At 43.3% G+C, this 22,170-nt stretch overlaps 1 protein-coding gene and 1 long non-coding RNA gene across 2 annotated transcripts; one reads left to right on the forward strand and one right to left on the reverse strand.

Moving 5' to 3' along the window:
- The first annotated feature begins 714 nt into the window (after window positions 1–714).
- LOC122887043 lies at window positions 715–5,416 on the forward strand. Its single transcript, XR_006380459.1, has 2 exons — window positions 715–4,208; window positions 4,499–5,416. It is a non-coding gene; the product is annotated as an uncharacterized LOC122887043 (long non-coding RNA).
- LOC122887042 (homeobox protein engrailed-2b-like) lies at window positions 5,417–11,064 on the reverse strand. The gene is made up of 2 exons (XM_044219856.1): window positions 10,240–11,064; window positions 5,417–8,036 (listed from the first exon to the last, which is right to left on the reverse strand). Exons 1-2 carry the CDS (start codon window positions 10,706–10,708, stop codon window positions 7,720–7,722), a joined length of 786 nt encoding a protein of 261 aa, XP_044075791.1. The 5' UTR covers window positions 10,709–11,064; the 3' UTR covers window positions 5,417–7,719.
- Window positions 11,065–22,170: the final 11,106 nt, after the last annotated feature.

The raw sequence follows: 22,170 nt of genomic DNA on the forward strand, positions 1-22,170 counted from the left end.
AGAAGCTCTGGAGGTCTCATTCGTCCTGAGACAGCAGAGAACACCTCTGTTAAGAAGGACACCGCCACCTCGCAGCAGCACTCCCCGGCCACGACTATCCCAGGGACAGCTGATGGAACTTGGCGGTCTCCACAATCACCTCTCATCCCCCCAACTACGCTGATAGTTGGAGATTCCATAGCTAGGAATATCTGGTTTGTTAATGCGGTCACTCACTGCTTTCCTGGAGCTATGACCCCCGACATCCTCGAAAAGCTCACCAGACTTCTGGCTGCACTCCCGATGACTATCATAAAAATCATAGTCCATGTCAGCACCAATGACACCGCCCGTCAGCAGTCTGAGCTGACGAAAGCAGACTTTATCCGCCTCTTTGACCTGCTCAAAAGCACCGGAATGCATGCTTTCATTTCGGGTCCAATTCCTACACTGGGTCGTGGAATTGGCCGTTTTAGCAGGATCCTCAGCCTTCATACCCTCCAGTCTACCTGCAGCACCCATGACGTTGGTTTTATTCACAATTTTAACTTATTCTGGGATCGTACTTCCTTGTTTGCTGAGATGGTCTTCACCCAAAGTCGCATGTTAGTCGCATGCTGGCGGCTAACCTGCAGCATGCTGTGCTGTCCTCCTCCCGTATTTGACTGTTTACATCACCTGTTTCCCCTCGCTCTTCTTCTTCCTCTTCTCTGCCCACCATAAACAGCCCCGCACCCTCTGCTGTCACTAACTCCCCCTTGTGGTCTGATCATAGCGCTGCTATTTGGAGCCCGGGTCCCTCTAGTGCCACTTTTAAAATTCCTGTGGTAATTTTGCATAGGTCCTTAATACGGAACAGACGCAGCCGATACAGAAATAATGATAACTTAATAAAGATCCGGGCCAGAACTCTACTTCCAGTCTCAACTTCAGCTCTAACTCAGCACAGACTTTTTAAGATGGCTCTTCTCAATGTAAGATCCCTCTCTAACAAAAGATTTATTTTAAATGATTTTATCTCTTCTACTGATTTAGATTTTATGTTTTTAACAGAATCCTGGTTACGTCCTGGTGACTGCTTTAGTCGCCCTAGGGATTGTGGTCGAGGTGGGGGCCTTGTTACTGTCTATAGGAAGCATTTAAAGTGTAACCTCATAGCTTGCAATGATTTTTCCTCCTTTGAAGTGCTCATGTTTAAACTTGGTGGCCCACTCCCGGTCATATTTGCTTTTATTTATCGCCCCCCTAAACCAGCTGGCTCCTTCTTGTTGGAACTCCCTGAGTTTTTATCCAGTCTTGTGTTAAATTATGATAGAAGCCTCACTACATAAAGGACACACTATGTCCTGCATTGACGCTGAACATTGGCATTGATGTGCTCAATCGTTCAACATGGATGTTATTACTAGGATACTGGGCTGTCAGCTAATGAGAAATATTTGAAGAATTTACTAATCCTAATCTGCACATTGGTTATTGAGCAGAGCACTATTTTTCAAGCACGTGCTGTCATGACTGACAGGTTTATCATTACAGCTAATAGCAGAATATATACCACAGCTAGGTCTGTCTGTTACTTTAGGACATGTACTTACTGAGCTCACAATGTCTGGAGAGGATTATGACAGACGTATGACTACTTGATAATTCCTCAACTGTTGTTTTTCTGAGACTCAACATTCACTTGTTGAATAGAAAAACCCTTTGAGACAAAGAGTGATTTTGTATTCTTGTATCCTTCTACTCTTATAGCATAAAGTTTGGTCACTGAGCTGTGGCATTAACTTGTATTCTAACAAGATTAAAATATATTTGTCCTGGAGATTAGCATAGTTAAGTGTCCCTTTTTTTATTTGGCTTTTGGGGCGGCTGCAGCAGGCTTTGATCAGTGTAGCGCGGCGAGGCCCAGGCTTGGCCTGGCCATCCGAGGCCCGGGTGTGAAATTGGTCTGATGTCATCCCCCATTCTCCACCTTCACCAGCTTTTAGCAGGCGTAATTATATTTCCGCCACAAAGCCCCCGTCCCCTTCATTCCATATTCCAAGTTTGACTAGGAAGCATTTAGAGAACTATGGCTAAATTACTCAGTGGGGGGAAGGGGGACTGGATGGGCCGTCTTTTGTCTGACAGAGACACATGGGACATCAATACTTTGTGATATGTACTTTTCTTTCCTCTGCTCGTTTGCCCTTTGCCTCTGCATGTTGGAGAGGTTAAGTTTATGACAAGCGGATAGATGAACTCTGCTTTTAGCCGGAAAACCACAGGACCTGTTGCTGAAATGTTACCATAGACAGATTTAGCAACATTTGACGACTGTCGTGGTTTTACTGTTGCCACTCTCTTTTGAGAAATGTACATTTTGAACTCCAGAATAATTCCAACATAATAAGCGCATGCAGATTGATTCTGTCGTTAGCTGTATTTAAGCTTTTTGGCTAAATGGATTTCAGACTTGGAATAGACAGGCAGTGATAGTTTGTCTGAAGTTGGTGGTTGGTTTTGACTTGCAGTACAAACTTGTACTGAATGGTGATTTTACGTTGTTCCTAATGATGCCCCAAAGCATGGAATTTCATTCTAGAACGTGGGATCAGTATGTGACATGAACTAATCTCGACTCAAGTGCTGATGAAGACTATGAGATGCAATTGAAAGCTCTGAAAAAGCTAGTAAGTGGACCTTGAGTTGAAATTATTTTCCTACACATCGCCAGAGATTTTTAAAGGAAAGAGAGGACATGCCTTCACAGATCTTCATGTACCTTACAGCAGAAAAAAGCAAAGCGCACCCTGCCCTCAGAGTTATTTTGGAGAGAGCACCAAAAATAGCAAAGAAACACTGACTGTAGTTTGCAACAGCACTAGCAAGCGTATTCATTCTGCAACTATGAGAGGTGATAATTGAACATCTTTTCAATACAGCTCAATAAAACAAGTCTTATCATAAGAGAATGATTCTATTTTTGTGAGAACGTGTAAAATGATATAATGTATAATATAATATGACCGTTTTCAGCCCTCTAGAGTGGAAACCAAATTGAAAACCACATCCCAGAATCCTGCTGGTGTGGATTTACATCCGGTGCCAATGTTCAGTGGAAACTCAGCAAGAAGTGTGCCCTTTATGTGGTGAGGCAGAGAGCAAAACACAAATTGAGTGATCAGTATGCTTCAAACACGGTCTTTGTCCTGAAATTGGGGGAGTTAGCTGCATCAGACATATTTTGTAACTTTGAAAATGAAAACCTAACAAGCAGACCCACTTCTCACAGTGATTGAGCAGGTGTGCAGAGGTGTGAAAGGAGGCGGGGTTTTCATGTGAACAACCGAGTGCAACATTATGAATGCCTTTTAGGAGAGAAAGTGTGCACCGTTATCCCCATTCGAAGCGTTCATCGCGTTGAGACTACAAAGAAACCCAGAATTGTTGAAGAGAGATTGGGGAGGCGGTGGGAAGCATGAGGAGGCTGTGACGGCTAGCTTTTTTTACCTTAACCGCAATCTTTTACTTACCTGAACCGTAGTAGTTGTGACATTGGCAACCAGGCAACAGAAGAATGGATTTAGTCCAAAAGGTTTGATCGTGTTTTTTATAGAGGTTGTATATGAAAATTGTTGACATTTGGAAAGTCACAAAAAGCTTTTGGATCAGAACCACCAGAAGAATAAATCTGAGAAACTGATTTTTAGATTTAAAAAGTGTTTTAATTTAAACAGCATATAACTGATATAAAATATAACATCAGGGCCATGATGAAAACAAGTGAAAGTCCCCTGACCTCCACAGTGGGAACCAGAGAGGAAAAAGATGTCCATTTCTCACCACTTCTTGGCTGTAGTGTTGTCGCCTGCTGCTTTTTGCATGGACACCCAAAGCATTTTGACCTTCATCCAGGTTCTCTGGCCATTATACCACCCCCCAACACCCCCAACACCCCCAGCCCTTTCGACTGACAGCCCCACACTGTGCATAGAAACCCAGCTCGCAGCTCTTTCCCCCTTTCCTCACCCAAGTCAAGCGTAGCTCAGCTCATCAAGTCGGCGACCGTTGGGCGTAACTTCCACATACAAGCGAGCTAAGAATGGAAATGCAGATGAGGCTCCTGCTGCCATTCACAGAGCCCAGGTCAATGCTGCTGCCGCTGCCAATGGACGAGTCTCTGGCTTTCCCTCTGCTCTCCATATTTCTTTCTTTCGACTGTTTCTCCACCGCAGTCAGACGTTCAGGTAAACACAGAAAGGAAATGAACTGATATGTGTGTGAAACATATGTGGGGAGGAGGAGGAGTTTCGGGTTTGCAGCTCACTTTGTCGTGAGTGGTGTAAGTTTTAACCTTCAGAGTTCTGTCTGTCGTGTGCAGACTTTTCTAGTATGAAGTGAATAATCAAAGTAATGACTAAGTGGCTAGTTGTTTCCAAATTTCACCTGCTTTTTTTTACTGCTTGATCCAGTCAGCCAAGTGCTGATGAGCACTCAGAACTATCAGTATTTTGCCTCTCCTTGTGCTTTTGTACAGGCAGGAGCCCTCGGTATGTATGGATACTACGTATTCAAAAATGGACCGAGTTACCTCCATAAACATTGTCTTGAAAATGCCCCCTGACCCGCTGCCTACACGACTTAGAGGTCGCGTATCGTTGATGTCCGGTGGCTCGCAGCTATCAGCTGATCCAGTGAATCTGTCATCCTGCTCAGCCGCAGCGTGGCACACGTATGGGTGTGTTTAACCGACATGTTTGCCTTATCTATGCACCTGTTCATGACTTACATCACTTTGACACTATAACCTATGGCAATTATTTTCTGGACCTTGGCCCCATTGAAAGCTTGAAAAAAAAACACTTTTAACACAGTGTAGTAGGTTTTCCAATGCTTTTATGAACCTACAAATGTTCTTATCTAATAGAGAAGCATGTAGTCCTTCAGCTCTTCTGAAATGTGTAATGACCAAACGTGGAGATGTACGTTTCCACTGAACAGCAAAGATAACAGAGCTTTAATCAGATTCTTGTTAGGAAAAAAGAAGGTTACAGGCTGTAGTGCGGGGCAGCTATTCAGTGCTGTAAATGGCATGCCATCAGCCTGAATACAGTGTTGTTATATTTAATGTACACTTTGTAAGAAAAGTGGTTGGAATATTCTTCACGCACTTTACAGTGGCACCACAGTTAGTTCGATGACAACCTGGCATCACTGTACTGGTCGTGTAACTGCATCTCTTCAAGTGCGCTGTGTGGACAGAATGATCGACGGCTGCTGTCCTCAGCTCGCATTATTCTTCTGCTAATCATTATCGACACCTTTCACTAAGCCACCCGCAGACTCGTCACATCCACTTCACAACAAAATGATACACGTTTTTTTCTTGTTTGTGGAACATTTTTTCCTGATGTGTGTTTCAGGTTATAATAAAAAAATCTTCTGAAAAGTCAAATTTGCATTGCTGTTTTTTATTTACCATCACACCGTTATGATATAAATTATTTACATGTAGGGTCATATAAAAGAGAGGGGGGGCAACTAAGTGTGTTCATTATTTTATCTTTAAAAATTCCGATGTCAAACTCCCATTCTAGAAAACACAGCTGCTCTTTCGTTCTACACTAAATATTTCAGGCTGGATTTACATAACTTTTAAGGCAGAGCTTGTCCAGGTTTGTGATTGATTCATGAATTGCAAAAAAACCCGAAAAGACTTCCTGTGACACAGTAGAGAAAATAAAAAAAAACATTCACAGCATCGTAAGACCACGATTTGGTTTGGATCCACATGAACTAGACCCGGCAGAGGCCTGTCAGACGGAGCATTCAGACAGACGTTATTGCAGGAAAAATAAGTTACGTAAACACTCCAGAGCCCCGTTTCCACGTGGCTGTAGATGCTCGGTGTATTATAAATAAGAATATAATAGTCTTTGTTAGCAACAGATAGGCTAAAACCTTGCCTATTTCCGTGAACATTCGTCGCCCCTGGTGCAGGTCCATGGTTCGGGTCCGGGTTCGGGTTCGGGTTCGGCCGGTGGGTGGGTGGGTGGGTGCGGTGCCAAAGTCGGCAGACGGCTGGAGATGAATGGAAGGAAAGCCTCGGTGGCGCTAGCCTGACGGCCATTGTGAAGAGTTTAAAGGGCTTTGGGCTAAAAGGGTGTGCTGGTAATTTAAATGGACATCTTTTCAAAGAAGTGTTGCCCTACGCCTTAATGGAAAATACAAATAAAAACGGACGCTTTCTTTCAGCATCTAAAATCAGATAAGAAATTCAAGTCAAGACCGGAGTGGGCTAATGTGTTCAGTTGCCAGTTCTTTAGTGAATCTGTTATTAAATACTGTTCAGCCGACAGCGTCTATGAAGCCGGCCTTTAATTCCAGGTATAAAATGTGTCGTTACATTCGCCCTGTACCGGCTGTGAAGGCTGCTTCGTTACCGGCTGTGAAGGCTGCTTCGCCCGCCGACAGAACACAGTCAGAACGGAGAGGAAAGTCAGAAAGTAGGCTACAAAACACAGACGACACAAAGAAGGCGATTTTCTCAATTCACAGTTCCCAGAATGCAGCAGAAAAAATCTTTGGATTTCAGCATATAGTTTTCATAATCAATAAAGTTCATCAGACACAACAGTTGAGCACGGCGGGACACCGGGCTGTGGTGCGCGTGACGGCTGTCCGGTCCACTCTCCTCGTCGCTCGAGCTCGTCGTTTTCTCAGCTCCTATTGGATGTTGTTGGCTGACTTTTCCCGCCTCTAAAAAACATCACAGATTTCTCTTCTGTGCCCGGTCCGTCCTAAGTCTCGCTTTTCCCCAGCGGTACAGTGTAAAGTGTAGGTGTACGGTTTGCGTCCGCTGGGTGAGCTGCTGAAGAGGAGCTGTGCTCTGCTGAGTCTAAATGTAATGTCGGAGGGCAGAAGGTCAGCAGGCAGGTAGGAACTGTGTGGCGCTCACACTTTGGAAACTCTGCGAACAGCAGGCCCAGCAGCCGTCCGGATCGGGCCTGGATTCGTTCCGGCTGGCCCCCTCTCTCGGCCCGTTTTGACCCCGGACAGCGCTGCATTACAGCGATGACAGAATGTCGGTTGTTTCTCCACACAGCTCTCCCAGTTTGGAAGGTTTCTGAGATAATGTTACCTGATGTCAACTCAAGATGGCGGGCCACACTGTTCAAACCATGATCAACATTTGAATTCATCTTAATGTTGAAAATGGTCCTTAACTTGATTTTTTTTTTTTTTAGTAATGCATAATCTTTATTATATCAAAACACGTTTTCTGCTAAACGTAAATGGCAGGCCTATCTGAAACGAACTGTATTACCTGCCAGTGGCTGGTGGATTTTAGCTAACAAATGAGCATCCAAATAGTCCATAGGCTACTCTTTTCTCAATGACGGACGACCGATTCTGAAAGGTCAGTCGGTCATTCGGTCATTCGGTCGGCCTTTCAGCCCCAAATCAACACAGCTAACTGTAGCTGCTGCATGCGTTACAGTTGGCTGCTTTATCCGGCCCTCTGAATGTAACAGGTGTAGCTCCACCTCGGAAATGTCCGACTTCTGGATGGAATATGAACGCAGCATCATCATAACTACGGCCCTGAGGACACGAAGCCGACACACACACACACACACTCTCACACACTCAAACAAAATGTCACCCTGTCGTCTCTGCTAGAGTTTGAAGTATGACTGCTGGTACTGAAGTGATTTTATTGCATGGTCCAGGACGCCCTCCGGCCGCCGCTGTCGTCTAGTCGCTGTCCGACTTGGCGTCCTTGGCCGTGGAGTGGTTGTACAGTCCCTGCGCCATCAGATGGAGCGCCAGAGAGTTGTTATTCCCGGCGGTTTTCTTGATTTTGGCCCGTTTGTTCTGAAACCAGATTTTGATCTGAGACTCGTTAAGGCCAAGGTCCTGGGCCAGGCTCTGCCTCCGCTGCTCGGTCAGGTACCGGTTGTTCTGGAACTCCATTTTTAACCGGTGCAGCTGCTCCGCGGTGAAGGCCGTCCGGGGCCGCTTGTCGTCTTTACTCGGGGTCGGCGCCTTCTTTGGTTTGCGGGATCTGGGCCCTTGGGTGGGGGTGAAGACAAAATGACACCCAGTGGTTAGGGTCAGTTTCGAGCTTTCTCACATGTTAAAACCACCGGTAAGAAATAAGAATGGGCACTGCTTATTAAAGCGGTTCATCTTTCATCAGAAAGTGCGTCTGTTTACGTTTGTGCCCAAAGGTTTCCACACACACACACACACATATATATATATATACACACACACACACACACACACATATATATATATACGCACACACACACACACACATATATATAAATATATACACACACACACATATATATATATATATATATATATATATATACACACACACACATATATATATATATATATACACACACACACACATATATAGGCTGGGTCAATTAATAATCTTAGTATAATTAATTTTTTTGTGAATGAAATGAAGTGAAATGCTGACGCTTGCCTCTCAGCGGGATTATTCTACAGTAAACTGTCTCATGAGCTCAGCGGGCTCTGTGGGACTTTTCTTAATCAAAACTGAGTTGTCTTCTTCTTCTTCAGGATATCTTTTATGATACTTTATCTGTTTTGTTGTACTTGGAAGCATCTGTTAGGCTTACATGTTTGAAAGAGGGGGCTTGCCAGACGTTATGCTGATCTGAAGTATAACAGTAGTAAAAGAGAAAATATTCTGAGACATAACTTGTCAACTGCAACTAGGAATGGACCGGAGGACACTGTGTAGCACTTTGGAGCAGCATGTCCTCCAGCTCTGCTGCAGCAGACTTTAGTGAGAACAGGAGGGGGGGTGCAGATGGGGGTGGGGTTAGGATGTGATGGAGGATGGGGGAGTTAGGCGCCTCTTTCCCTCCCTGTTACCATAGGAACTCCATTTTTTTTAAAAGTATAACCCCTTTTGTTTCTGTTATAATACTTAGACGTTTGTCTCATGATGAAATAAATAGGCCGATGCATGCGGAGGGATGGGTGTCCCCGGTGTCCGCGCTGGGACTTCAAGTGCCAACATATTACGGGCCTAATTCACCTGCCGTCCTTCAGTGTCTCTGTGTAAGAAGTGAAGGGCTGCCTTGGTCGGCCAACAGTGAACTGCACTGTAAGACGGAACGAATTCTTACTCATTTCTCACAGCTGCGGCTGGGTTAATAACGCAGGGCCGCGCTGCGGCCTCCCTGACCTCTTTAAAGGCCCTTTGTGGTCCTCTCCAGAAACCCGGGCCTGGACCTCGATGGAAACTTTTTAGTGCTTCCAAAAGACAATAAAAAAAAACTACATTTCGGGCTGCAAACGCTCCTTCGATATAAACCAAATCTTTTGCTGCTGCTGCTGCAACATTATTTAACAGCTGAATGCGTTTCGAAATTGTGACAAAGGAAAAGTCCAAGTGCACCGTGCGTCCATTTGTAAAATGATGGCAGCCCGGAGCAGACTTTTCACTTCATGATAAACATGGAATAATATTCAGCAGAGCAGAGCGGGGCTCCAGCAGCAGCAGAGCGGGGCCGCTGCAGCAGCAGAGCGGGGCCGCTGCAGCAGCAGAGCGGGGCCGCTGCAGCAGAACCAGCTTCACGGTAGTCTGGACTGCAAAATGCAAAAGTAGCCGAACGTGGAAATGTTGTCAAAAATGACTTTTTTATTTCGCTGGCGGGTGAAAAGGCTTTGAGGTTTTCTGGTTCAGCATTTCACATCGAATCCTTCTCTTGTGGGACACACGGCCCTCACTTTTTAGACCCCCCCATTGTCAAAAAATATGCTAATAGAATATCAACAAAGAAGAACGAGGAACAATGGCGTTAAACTTGGTTTTACTTCATTTCTCCACATTTGGAACTTTCCTCTCCACTCGTCGGCCTATTTCATTTCAGCTTCATTTCCCTTCTTTATTTTAAAACCAAGATCCAGATCGAATTCCACCCAAAACAACTCCACTTAGTTTTTCATTTGCGTCCCTAGCAGTTTGGTGGAAGTAAAATAGCTTGGCGTTGTTCTAAGAAGCGCACCGTCATTTTTTCGATATTGAAAGTATGAAATAATGAAGATAATATTAGTTCTGAGGTGCAATAATTGGTTTGTTAATTGTTACAAGCGAGGGGTCTGTTTGGATTGGGGGTCGCACAGGTTTTTAGCCTCCACAGGTCTTAAACTTGAAAACGAGGCTGGCTGTTCTTTTTCTCTTTCAGTTAATGACAAGTGGCCGAGCAATATGTTTCCACCAACCTGACGACGGACGGTCTGAGTAGCGGGTACAATAAACCCAGGCCGGCCACAGCATCGGCTTGGCCGCAGGGGCCGAGCTGGCCTGGCGGCCCTTCACAGCCACTTCACCGGCTTCCAGGTCAGGCCTCCTGGCCTCAGCGTCCGGATGCTGGTCGTCGGATGCTCCCTTGTCCTCCTCCTCCTCCTCGCCTCCTACTCCACCCTGCTGCGGGTTGCCAGTTTTGGAGGACTTTCTCCCTGTCAGCTGCTGTCTTCCTAGGATCACTCCCAGACTGTCTCCCTCCCGGACCAGAGCCCCGTCCTTCGTCTTTCGGCCGAAGTCCGGTCTTAAAATGTTGTCGATGTAAAAGTTGGTGATCCTGTGGGTCTGCTGGTTGCCGGGTGGCTGGAGGAGAGGCAGCATGGCCCGGTTGGACTGCTCGCCGGAGTCCTCTGGGCGCTCTGCGTCTCGGCGAGCATTTTCTTCCATAATGATGGAGCCTGATCCGCCTCAGCACCTCTCTCTGCGCCTTCTACAAAGTCCTATTTCCAGTCTTCCCTTTCTTATCAATTAATTTCTGTATTTTTGACTCAAAAAACAGGAACGACGATGAGCAAAACTAATTCCTTTTTTGGCGGAATAGTTGATATTGGTTTTGCAGCCTCTTAGGATTTTGACAAAGAAGAATCATACTTGACTCTCAGGTAAAAGCCCACTCCTCAGGGCTGGACTTGGTGCTCAATTTAAAGACTATTTAAAAATAGTCGAAAGAGCAGAAAAACTAGAGTCTATTTAATTTTTCCGAGTCCCTGCACACAATTATTGATGCTCCCAGCAGCACTAAGCTGCCCTGATAAAGAGCTGCTCAAATACTTTCACTACGGATTTTGGTTCTCATTTGTGATTGGCTGCGAGACGCTGCGATGACGTTGTACTACGGGTCTCTCAGACACGTGCCTCGGACCAATAGAGCTGGAGAGTTGGTGTCACGTGAGGTTCCCGGAATTCCCCGGAGGCCAAACGAATCCAATCCACTCAGTCAGTTTATGATGCGTTCACGTTACAGCGGAAAGTTCTTATTACTTGAACACATAAAGGCACAGATTGAAATTTGAAGAGGCTTCTAGTGGATAATAATGTTCGGCCCAGCTTTCAGCTAACTTGGAATTATCACATGAACATTATATTATGACATGTTATTAAGACACGTCAACAGTGTCCCAGTGAAACACATTGGCTGATGGTCAGCCAGTGCCAGTGTTGCACTACGGGCTGGAAATAATTAACATAAGCAGACACAGTCTACAGAAGACGAGAATGAAAGACATGCGAACTGCCTTGAACATGTTTCTAATTAAAGGTGTTGTGAGAACTGGTCAGTAGCTCCTATTTGCATTCATGTATATGACTTATAGCATAGGTTACCCCGAACAAAGACGTGATAAACAATAGTCTGCACTTCCTTTTTAATTCAGAATCAGAATCAGAAACAGGTTTAAGGCCAGGTAGGTTTTTGTATGTGAAGGCATGTGTTAAAAAGTTCAAGGACAAAGAGACTATACTGCAGTCTGGGTATATTTCCTGGCCAGTAGCCCAAAGAGTTATGAGCAGGGCTGTTTTTGCTGGGGGTGGGGGGTCACATTATTAGCAGGCATTTTGCATTTAAACTAAACAGGAAGCTACAAGCTAATGGAATTGAGAAGATTGGAGAAATTGGGTTCTATTTGCAGGTGGCCTACTGATCATTTGCTTTGACTTTGTAGGCTGCTGTGGCGACCTGTAAGCTACTTTCATTTCATCTGCCCCATGGAGCCTGAATGCACAACGTGATCTCAGGTGACCTTCGTCTTCATAGTCAGGTGACCGCCGTCGTCATGGTAACAATAACAAACACGTGGTTAACAATGTGAAACAGTCGCAGTTTGGTTAGGTTTAGGCAACAAAACTACATAGTTTGGCTTAAAATAAGTACGTGACGTAAGTCACGTGACATCGTATGTCACGTAGGCTAGGTAACGTAAGTTAAGTCATTTAAAACTTTAAATAAGTCAACGCTGGTTTTTGGTTTCACACAGGACACAAGCTCCAGTCTCCTGGGTGGAAGTGCTGTGTTTGTGTGTCACTCTATGTACTACGTCACCTGACCTTGTTTTCTATATGACGTTCACAGGTCAAATGGCACGCCGTCTCTGCACGGTAGAAGTCAGTCGAGACTAAATGGTGTGAAATGACACATGAAAGCGCAGATTTTGAAGATTTGAAAATAAAGTAAAATGTGGTTTAAAAAGAACAAACAGGTCAAGTTTCTTTATAAAAATAGCGGCTATATACGGACTTCTAAGTGGAAAAGTATATCGCTGTCAGGTGTTAACAAAGCAGGGAAGAACGTAGTTCGTTGCTTTCTTAGTGACCATTGCTTGTTCACTACTCTTTAAAATCTATCGCATTCTGGGACAATTTCAGTTCACCATACATAGGCTTAGCTGGGGTATAAGCGTTCTTTCTGCCAGGTCGAGGATCTATTGAAAAGAGAAGGTGCCTTCAAAACCAGCACAAAGTCATTTTGTCATGAGAGAAGGCGAACAGAGATGGCTTCGCTCCTATCCCACGAACTGAGGTGAAGAACCCACTTCAGATCTCAGTTAGCAGGAGCTGGATGACTGCACAGAGGCAAGAGGTCAGAGGGCACGGGAGAAAAATGAGAGCAGTTAGTCACATGTTGTGAACTGATGTATGTTGCTGCAGCTTTTGTCAACCGGTGTGGAACCAACACAGTATCACGGCAGTGAAATAGTCACGAAATGGAAACTATAGGATTCGTGTACATGCACAGGAATTGTCCATTTTTTTCATGACACTTCATGACACTCAGCACGACTTTCAAACTAATGTGTTTCAGCTGGAAGTATCTTTCCGGCCTGCACCACGTTTTTCCCCCAGTCACGTTAGCACTAATAAATATGCAACGTCCGGTTAGACTTTCAAAATAAAGCTTGCTGAGAAACATTTCAGGTGACGGTCGCTGTTTGGTCAGCTTTAGGCACCAAAACTACTTGGTTGGGTTTAGGAAAAGATCATGGTTTGGGTTAGAATACTTCCTTAAAACACACAAAGAGAGAGTATTATAGGCTTATTTGGACTCTCTTTGTCTGTAGATAGAAAAAGGCACATCTTCATTTCATGTTCAATTCAATTCAATTCAGTTTTATTTATATAGCGCCAATACATAACAGAAGTTATCTCATTGCACTTTTCCTATAGACCGTACTCTTTATAATATTATTTACAGAGACCCAACAAATCCCACCATGAGCAAGCACTTGGCCACAGCGGCAAGGAAAACCTTCCTTTAAGAGGCAGAAACCTCGAGCAGAACCAGACTCAGGGCTTGTAAATTAACGTTTGCATATTTTAACGAGTAGCCTGTGACCTGTAACAAACTTTTACACTACTTAAATAACACTTTTGTTTCTTTTTCACGTTCATATGCAGAACATTTTTTAGGACTTAATAAGTAGGCAACGAAATGATAAAATTAAATATTAGACTGGTTAACTGAAAATACAATTCTCCTTTGAGTAATAAAGGCTAAGTTTACTCAAAAAGGCAGCGATGTCCTCTAAATGTTAGTGCAGCTGAAATGTTGAGTGTTTAGCTTAATAACCCGTTTATATGCATTTAACGCAGGACAGCAGGGTCATGTGGAGATCAGAAAGAAGTAGCATGCCCTCTTCATGCAAATAAAATGTTTCAAATAAATGCATTAGAAGCGTTTCCTCATTTCAAAGAGTTCTTTTATGCGAATAAAGAGATGATAAATAAAAGCAACATAATAATGAATCCGAGCGTCACACATAATCTATTCATTATTCAGACATGCATGTGTTGCCTGATGAGCTGAAGGCCACGGCTGATCACAGGCCTCCAAACCCTGCAGTGTCCTGCAGACAGCTGGCTGTCCAAGAAAGAAAGAAAATGGGATAAAAATGGTAAATCCAGCTGTCAGAGAATATAATCACTTTAATACTTGCAATATTTGTTTATGTATTTAACTTGATAGATCGATAGATTGTGCTGTGTGGTGGTGAAGGATGGGGTCCACTCAGTCACCACAGCGTTACCCGCCGGGACAAACATCCAGCAGAGTCTCTCCATGCAGAACTCTGCAGATACATTTTACACAGAAAACACCAACATGTGGAGCAGAATCAGGCAGAGAGCCGCTGATAATTAACATTCAGCCCCCGACACCCCCTCCATCCCAAAGACCCTCTGACACACTCTGACCAGTCTCACAGCAGCACTGCTTTCCAAACACCAATCAGAGGAAAGCTAACTATAACGCAATGTACAGAAACCTATCTGGAACACTGGACAGAAGAAACTAAAAGCCAAAGTGGATCAGAAAGGTATCTGAACTGGCAGAATGTCAGATCCTGACCAAGTACAGGCTCAGTGTCCACAGACTGGACATCCAGACAGGAAGACACAGACAGACATGTGGTCGCTGTTGGACAGGTGAGGCGAGACAGAGACGCTCTTCCTCCTACAGTGTACAGCATTCAGTGAAATAAGGAAGGTTTCCTTTAACAAGTTCAACTCTGTGATCTCAGATTTCAAAGAGCTCGACATTAAAAATCCTCCGAGGAGACGGAGGCAGGATCCTGCTGATCAATATGTATCAACAACACACACACATATTCAGAAAAAAATGTTACTTTCTGTATTTTAACTGCAAGTCTACAATTTATTATTATTATTATTATTATTATCTTACTTATCTGTATATATTTTAATATCACAATTCTTCTGTTCATGCTTTGGCAGCGTTATCGTCTGTTTCCCTGCCGATGAAGCCCGCTGGACGGACAGACAGACGTTCCGGGCCGGTCGGCCGCGTGGACGCAGTGTGAGCTGCAGGCCTGTGAGAAGGTGTGTGTGTGTGTGTGTGTGTGTCCCCCCCAACAGGCTGTGACAGCATGGTCACCGCGCTCGAAGCGAACAAACGTTGACAGCGTCATTTAGGAGCCGGTGAGGTCCGACACAGCGGGGGGGCTCTTCCCTGTCCAATGCGGACTGCAGGCCACCTGGCCTTTCAGCCAATCACAGCTCTGGAAACATTCAGCAGCGCAGGTGGAGTCAGGTGGGAGGCTGAAGACATTCGCACCCTTTTCACAGAGAGGAGCATTTACAGGCGAAGTGAACTGCGCTCAGCGGAGCCGAGGTCCGAGGATCCCCGCTGCTGTAGCTTTGATCACATTTATATATATATATATATATATATATACACACACACATTTTGTAGCTTTGATCATATATATATATGAATGTATATATATAAATGTGTGTATATATATATGTGTGTGTATATTTACATATACATACATACATATATATGTATACGTAGTATGGAGCATTTCTTCTCTCCAGCACCATTCACACACTTGGATCCTTTAAAGTGCTTGACAGAATCCTTTGAGATCCCAGAGCAGCAAGAAGCTTATTCTCTGGGCTTTTACAATGCACAGATTCTTTGAATACTAAACCTGAGAACATCCGAAGATCAGCTGAAGGATTATAGAGTATATCATTTTGACGGTATAATATCTGAAATTAAAGTCCCATCGGAGAGCACAGAGGACGATCACTGATGACCTGTGTGACCGCCTCATCATCACACTGACCAACAACAACGTCTCTAATATCATTTCCATACCTCAGCCTTTGGTGAAAGTGCACCCTGAAGATGGGAGGCAGGCTTTGTGAGACTCTGAATGCTGCTGTCTCCTACATTGTGTCGGTGTCCAGATGTGAGATGAGCCGGTAGACAAAGCAGAGGTCAGCCGAGACCGTCAGCTTCCTGTCCGCTTTACAAAACCTCCCTGAGGGGGAGGAGGGACGAGGGGAGCGCTGAGGTTAGGGGACACTTCCTATTCCTTCCTATTCCTCTGTCTGCTCTGTTTACGCAGGAACGTGCAGGGACACACAATATCTCACACACTCGGGCTCTAACCGAAATGAACAAGCTGGTTGAACAATGACCTCCAGTTGGTGATGATCACACGGCAAAGAATCAGCAAGAGAAACAGAAACATTTTGTGTCAGTCCGGCATGTACAGTACTTCATATTCTGTGTGCGTGTTTCACTCTGACCACCTGTCTTAGATAGTCTTTTGCATTTGTGTTCAGCCAGTCTTTTACATTTGCTGAGTCGGATTTCTCTATACTGAGTGACTTTTTCAAAACTCTTCACACAGTCGGCACAGCAGAAGGCAATGTGACTAAACATTGCTTTGACACGAAATGCATTCAGTGACCACATCTTTCAGATTTCTCACTCTAACTCAACCACCACCAAAGCTCTGTGTATTTACACTCCATGTTGCACACGTTAACATACTATTGTAAAACTTACGTTCAAAAACACAACAGAGTTCGATTCTTTCCCAGGTGGACTACAGGAGAGGACAGAAGGTGTGATGTGGAGGAGACAGGGTCGACTGCCACTGTCGGATGTCTGTAGCTCTCCTATACAAGGATGCATAGTGAATATGAAGACTTTTGTGTTGCATTAGTGGAATTAAGACGGTGTAGTCCCTCATTCGTCCAGGAGTGTTCTATCGTAGAAAAGGTTTCAGTCGTAGTCATCTGGACACTGTTTTCAAAATCAAGACGTTTCGGCTCCCATCCGGAAGTTGAGAATGACTTCCTGACGGGAGCCGAAAAGTCTTGATTCTGAAAACAGTGTCCAGATGACTACAACTGAAACCTTTTCTACATTAGTGGAATTACTTTAGTTTCATTTGGTGCGCATGGAATTACTCTGCAAAAATGGCAAAAAAAGAGAAAGAGACCTTGTTTTTGTTGTAATGAATCATGGTTTGTGCTACATCAATAAATAAAAGATACTTTTACAAAGTGACAGTAATTGTAATGCTGCCTGTCAGTGATTTCTACGGTCAGTATATAATTGTTGGCAGACATGTTGTCAGTGAGAGGAAGTGAAGCTGAGCTGCATGTTGCTAAAGAGAGCTGTGTGAAGAGTTTTGACAAAGTGAACTCCTAAAGAGAAATGTGACTAAACAACTGTAAAAAACTACAATAACAGTCGTATGGAATTGTTTTCCTATCAGCGTTACAAGCTAAAAGAGATGGAAGACAACACCATGAACTCGGAAATCTAAAGCCCCAGTCCCCTAACAGCATGTTCAAAAGGCCGTGAGCAGGCTTGTTGCTATCAGTTACTGCTCTAATCCTCCTGATCGTCGTGCCGTGGATAAACCCGGTGTGAAAGCAGCCTGCAGGCCAGACTGACGGGCCTCCCGGGCTCCAGCGGAGCTTGGCACCCCGGACCGTCGCTCGGTCCTGCATGAGTTCACAGCAGCGCTGGCTGACAAAGGAGGGTTTTGCTCCGTTGCTTTTTTAATTTTAAAAGGCCTGCTTAACTTTCTCCTCTTTAGAAGAAAAGGATGCAGCACACACAGGGTAGGAGACAAACCAGGGTGCTGTTTTTGAAGTTTAGTCTTAATGTGTCCTAAAGGAATAGGAAAAGGTTCTGTAGGCCAGCAGAACCCTTTATGGTTAGGATGTTGTGGTTTCTCTCTTGGATCCAGAGTTATTTCATATTATCTTTATCTGATATCATGGGAACCCATATCATACTGTGTCAGAGAAAAGAAATCTACTTTTAGCAACTGCCAAAAAATGGCTATTGAGGTGGAACCTCAATGATCCTCACTGTGATGTGAGGCTCTATCTCTTTCTTGGGTTATGTATTAATTCAGTGTTGCTTTAAACTCATTTGTGTTATCAATTTTCTTTTTCTCTACTTTTGTTGTATTTTATATTCCTTGTGTTCGCTTTTTCATTTAGAACTTACCTAGTTAAAAAAGACATCTGCTCCCGCTAGCTTGTTGAAAAATACAGAATCTATGAATAGGCAAATATTTTAACTACTGGAAACAACATGTCTCCTACTTCACTGAAAAGTCTGTTAACTGAGATTAAAAGGTGGAGTATGCGATTTTGGAGAAATCCAATACCATGACAAATACCATGATATAGAGCGAACAGCGACACAGCAAGTAATGTAGCTAACGTTAGCTAGCTTGTGGGTTAGCAGACTGTCCCTACAGCTGCTGCTGCGAAGCTAACATCCAGAGAGGACGAGACGGTTTCCCAGAGCCAGCACAGCAGCTCCAGACAGCTAACATCACAACAGCAGCAGATCTTGGCAAACTAGAAGGTCAGCTGAATGTCCGTGGGCAAGTCATTTAACGTCACCTGACACACAAATCATGGCTGGAACAGTGCTGTGTGGCTCGGTCTGAGCCATGGTATTGGATTTCTCCGGTAAATAGTTTCCCGTTCACGGAGCCAGGGCTGCGTACACACCGGAGGGTTTTCAGCGCACACACTGAGCGCACAGCTAGCGGACCGTGAGTACTGGATTAGAATCGCATACCCCACCTTTAAGGTGAGCACAGAGAAACTTTCCACCTTCAGCAGATCAGTGTGAAAACCAACTCTGTACATCAGTCTGTACAGTGAAGTCAACCACATCACAGTCAAGGAACAAACAATAAGTTAAACACATTTTTGAGTTGAGGGGGACTTTAATGTCCAGATTTTCGTCTTGTCATTCGTGTGTATTTATGGACCCCAGGAAGCTAATGTCTAAATGAGCTGAGCCAGCAGTAGTAACCAAACCTCTCTCTTCAAATGAACATGTTTTACTTGAACAAATTAGAGCCTTTTTATTGATGTATAGGTACAACGAGGTAATTCAGGTCCTCTGAACCTCTGCAAACATTCCTTTGTACCTAGCTGTGTTTGTACTTTAACATTGTGGACACAAAGGGGGTTGCTGGCCTACAGTTTATGCAACGTGTGGTTGTGTGTTGAACTGTATGTATTTTTGAATGTATGCACTTATTTAAATGTCTTCTGTGGTGTTGTGTGACTTGTATTTATTGTATTAGGAACTGCAGAGTCCTTATTTAAAAAGCACATGTCAAATTCATGTTTTCAATGTGAAATGTCCCAAAACCACATGTGAATTCACTCATGTGAAATGCTGATTCACATATGATAAACCATGTATATGTTAATTTATTAGATACATATGATGCCTTACACACCTGACAATTACATGTGCATACATGATGTGAATTTTAGGAAATGTGAAATATCTGAAAACCACACATGCCTATATGCGAAATTTCTTACACGTAAAATGGTTTTCCACATGTGATATATAAATATATATAATAAATTCACATATGCTTTATTTGTCCAAAACAAATTCTCCCACAAGGACATTGAAGTATATTCTCTCATTTTCATTTGAAAGTGATAACTGTTATAAAAAAGGTTTTGTGCAAATCAAATTATAGCCATTTTCAAAAGCCTTAAATCAAAGTGTGAGATGTGTTTCATTACAAACTGCATCATTAACTCGTTTTTGTTTAATTAGTCCTAATTTGAATCAATTGTCTGAAAACATTTGTGGCTATTTTTGAATGACAATGAAGGACAAGGCTTGAATGTGTGACATGTACCGCACAGTGAAAGACGAAAAAGAAATCATTGCGCTGTAGAGTTTTACCAGTAATATGACCTTGACCTGATGCATAACGACCATCTCCTTTTACTTTCCATTATCTTCTCTCCCACCACATTCTGCCATCTTTAAACCCACCATCAGGCAAAGGCTATTATTATTCCAGCTAAATATCATACTTTAAATGCCCTAATTAAAACTGTGTGGCTTCGTCTCTTTAATCTGATGGTGCTGATTGAATCTGGGTGGCAGTAAGTACCACTGTCTGCAAAACCCTGGGGAAGTTTTCTATTAGGCAGTCTCTGGCTTCTTTCTCTCCACTCTGGCTCTTGGAGGTCATTGTCTCTTTTTCAATTAACACCCTGGTATTAAAATGTACTGTTGCTCCATAACGGTCTGATGACAACATTTCATCTACAGAGAATACTGGCAGTGTATGGATGAAGTCTGTACTGTCTGAAGGCCTTTTGTGTATTTCTCTACATCGTTGGTATCAAGCTTTCCCTGCTGTGATGTTTTCGCACAGTACATCACTCAGACCATCTGTCAGTCAGACAGTGTGGGCGGGCCTGCCCGCTTCTCTTCCTGGGATTTTCTGTTGATCGAGTTTGATTTTCTCTGAGAATTCAACAACTTTTCCTTCCTTCGTTCAGCCACGGTGGCTCGCACGCACCCTCCAGTTCTTCCTTCACCAACTGGAGATGAAATCTACAGGGCTTGCTGTCATTTTTGTAATTTGTGTCCTCAAATTAAAAATAATTTCCTTAAATTCCTCCAGTAATTCAAACGTGTTTTGTTCCCTCAAATTCCTACTTCATATTTGTAAATTGTTAAATGTTCAGTTCTATTTTCTGTACATCTGATTTCCTAACATGAAGTGTTTCGAACCTTGATTACTGTCCGTACGGTCGAGTACTGCTGCAGGTAATCTGAAGAAATCACAAGCTGAACGGAACAGAGCAGCAGATCAGATGTTGCTGTCATGCATGAAAGTTTCTCCTGGCTCGAAGTTGCAAACACATTATTGTATTCATTACTTGTTTTTATCAGAAATGTCATAACGATAAAGACAGCAAATATTTCTGCAAAAATGTTACTTTTAGTACTGATGCACATAACTGATTTACCAGACATATGGTAGGGCATTTCATATCGCCCCAAACTAGAACAAACTCAGTTCAACATACTGTCAGATACCGAGCAGCGCGTGAATGGAATTCCCTCTGCCGACAGATTACTGAAGGAAATGGTTTTTAAATATTATTGAAAAAGGATTTTCAAAAAATGGACCCCAGGAAGATTAGCTGCTGTATCACAGCAGCTAATGGGGATCCAAATAAAATCCACCCAATTAGAAATCCATCCCTTCAACATGTGCTGCAGGATGAAAGCCTGGCACTTGACAGGCTGATGGTGTTGTTCCTCAAAACGTTCAGGCCTTGTCCGCACGTATGCAGATATTTTGGAAAATGAATATTTCCCTCTCGTGGCCTCTCGTACACACGCAAACAGAGTTTTAGCTCATTAAAATGGAGATTTTTGAAAAGGAGATTGCTGACAGGTTATAGGAAAGAAGAAGAAAATCATGTATTCTTTGTTTGTTTTTACTTTTGTTTCCATTATTTTCTTGTGAAATAAGTTTTACATCTTCAGGCCTTTAAAAAGTATTCACAGGAAACAATGTGAGCAGAGAAAATCACGAGTATCGCAAGCCAAAACGGCTGGGAAGCACTGACTGCCCCCCCACACCAGAGGGCATTATTTTCCCATGAATTTAGTCATTCACAGCTTCTACAGTTCCAGTCCAGGGAAATGAATACGCATGCTGAGCACACAGATTCTTCATGCTCAGTCGGGATCATTTGTAATTTAAGGGAACAAGAAGGTGGATATAAAATGTGTCAAATGATGCTAAGATATGTTCCAGAATAATACCACGGTCTAGGCCACCTTCTTTAATGTTTTTAAACGTGTATTAACACCTACTATGCTTTTTAATACTGGTCTTTCCGTGGACCTGGGGATGCTGCTGTTCCTCACTGTGGGACATTTTCCCCACATACTTTACTTAATGTTCACTTATTTAGTATTTCCAGTTTATGCTGCTTTAGACTTCTACTCCACTACATTTCAGAGGGAAACCTTGTCATTTATTTGATCATTTTAGTTACTTTGCAGATTGCGATTAATAATACAAAATATAATAAACTAATAAATTATGATTTATCATTCTAGGTTAAGATAAGATAAGGCTTTATTGATGCCAGAAGTATGTAAATTCATTCAAATTAGCCCCACCTTTACCAGCTGCAACATTAAAGTGACTAACACATGAATGCATCAATAATTATAATACAGTAATATACATTATTGTGAAATGAGTCGTTAT

The sequence above is a fragment of the Siniperca chuatsi genome, linkage group LG13 (assembly GCF_020085105.1).
Source record: "Siniperca chuatsi isolate FFG_IHB_CAS linkage group LG13, ASM2008510v1, whole genome shotgun sequence".
In the NCBI taxonomy this organism is placed as follows: Eukaryota; Metazoa; Chordata; class Actinopteri; order Centrarchiformes; family Sinipercidae; genus Siniperca; species Siniperca chuatsi.

What these genes read in the sequence shown, in the direction of transcription:
- LOC122887042 (XM_044219856.1), bottom strand. Translation starts at nt 10,708, where the DNA reads ATGGAAGAAAATGCTCGCCGAGACGCAGAGCGCCCAGAGGACTCCGGC. An exon ending in CTCAGACCGTCCGTCGTCAG is followed by an intron (nt 8,037 to 10,239) that starts GTTGGTGGAAAC and finishes CCCCCACCCAAG; the next exon opens with GGCCCAGATCCCGCAAACCA.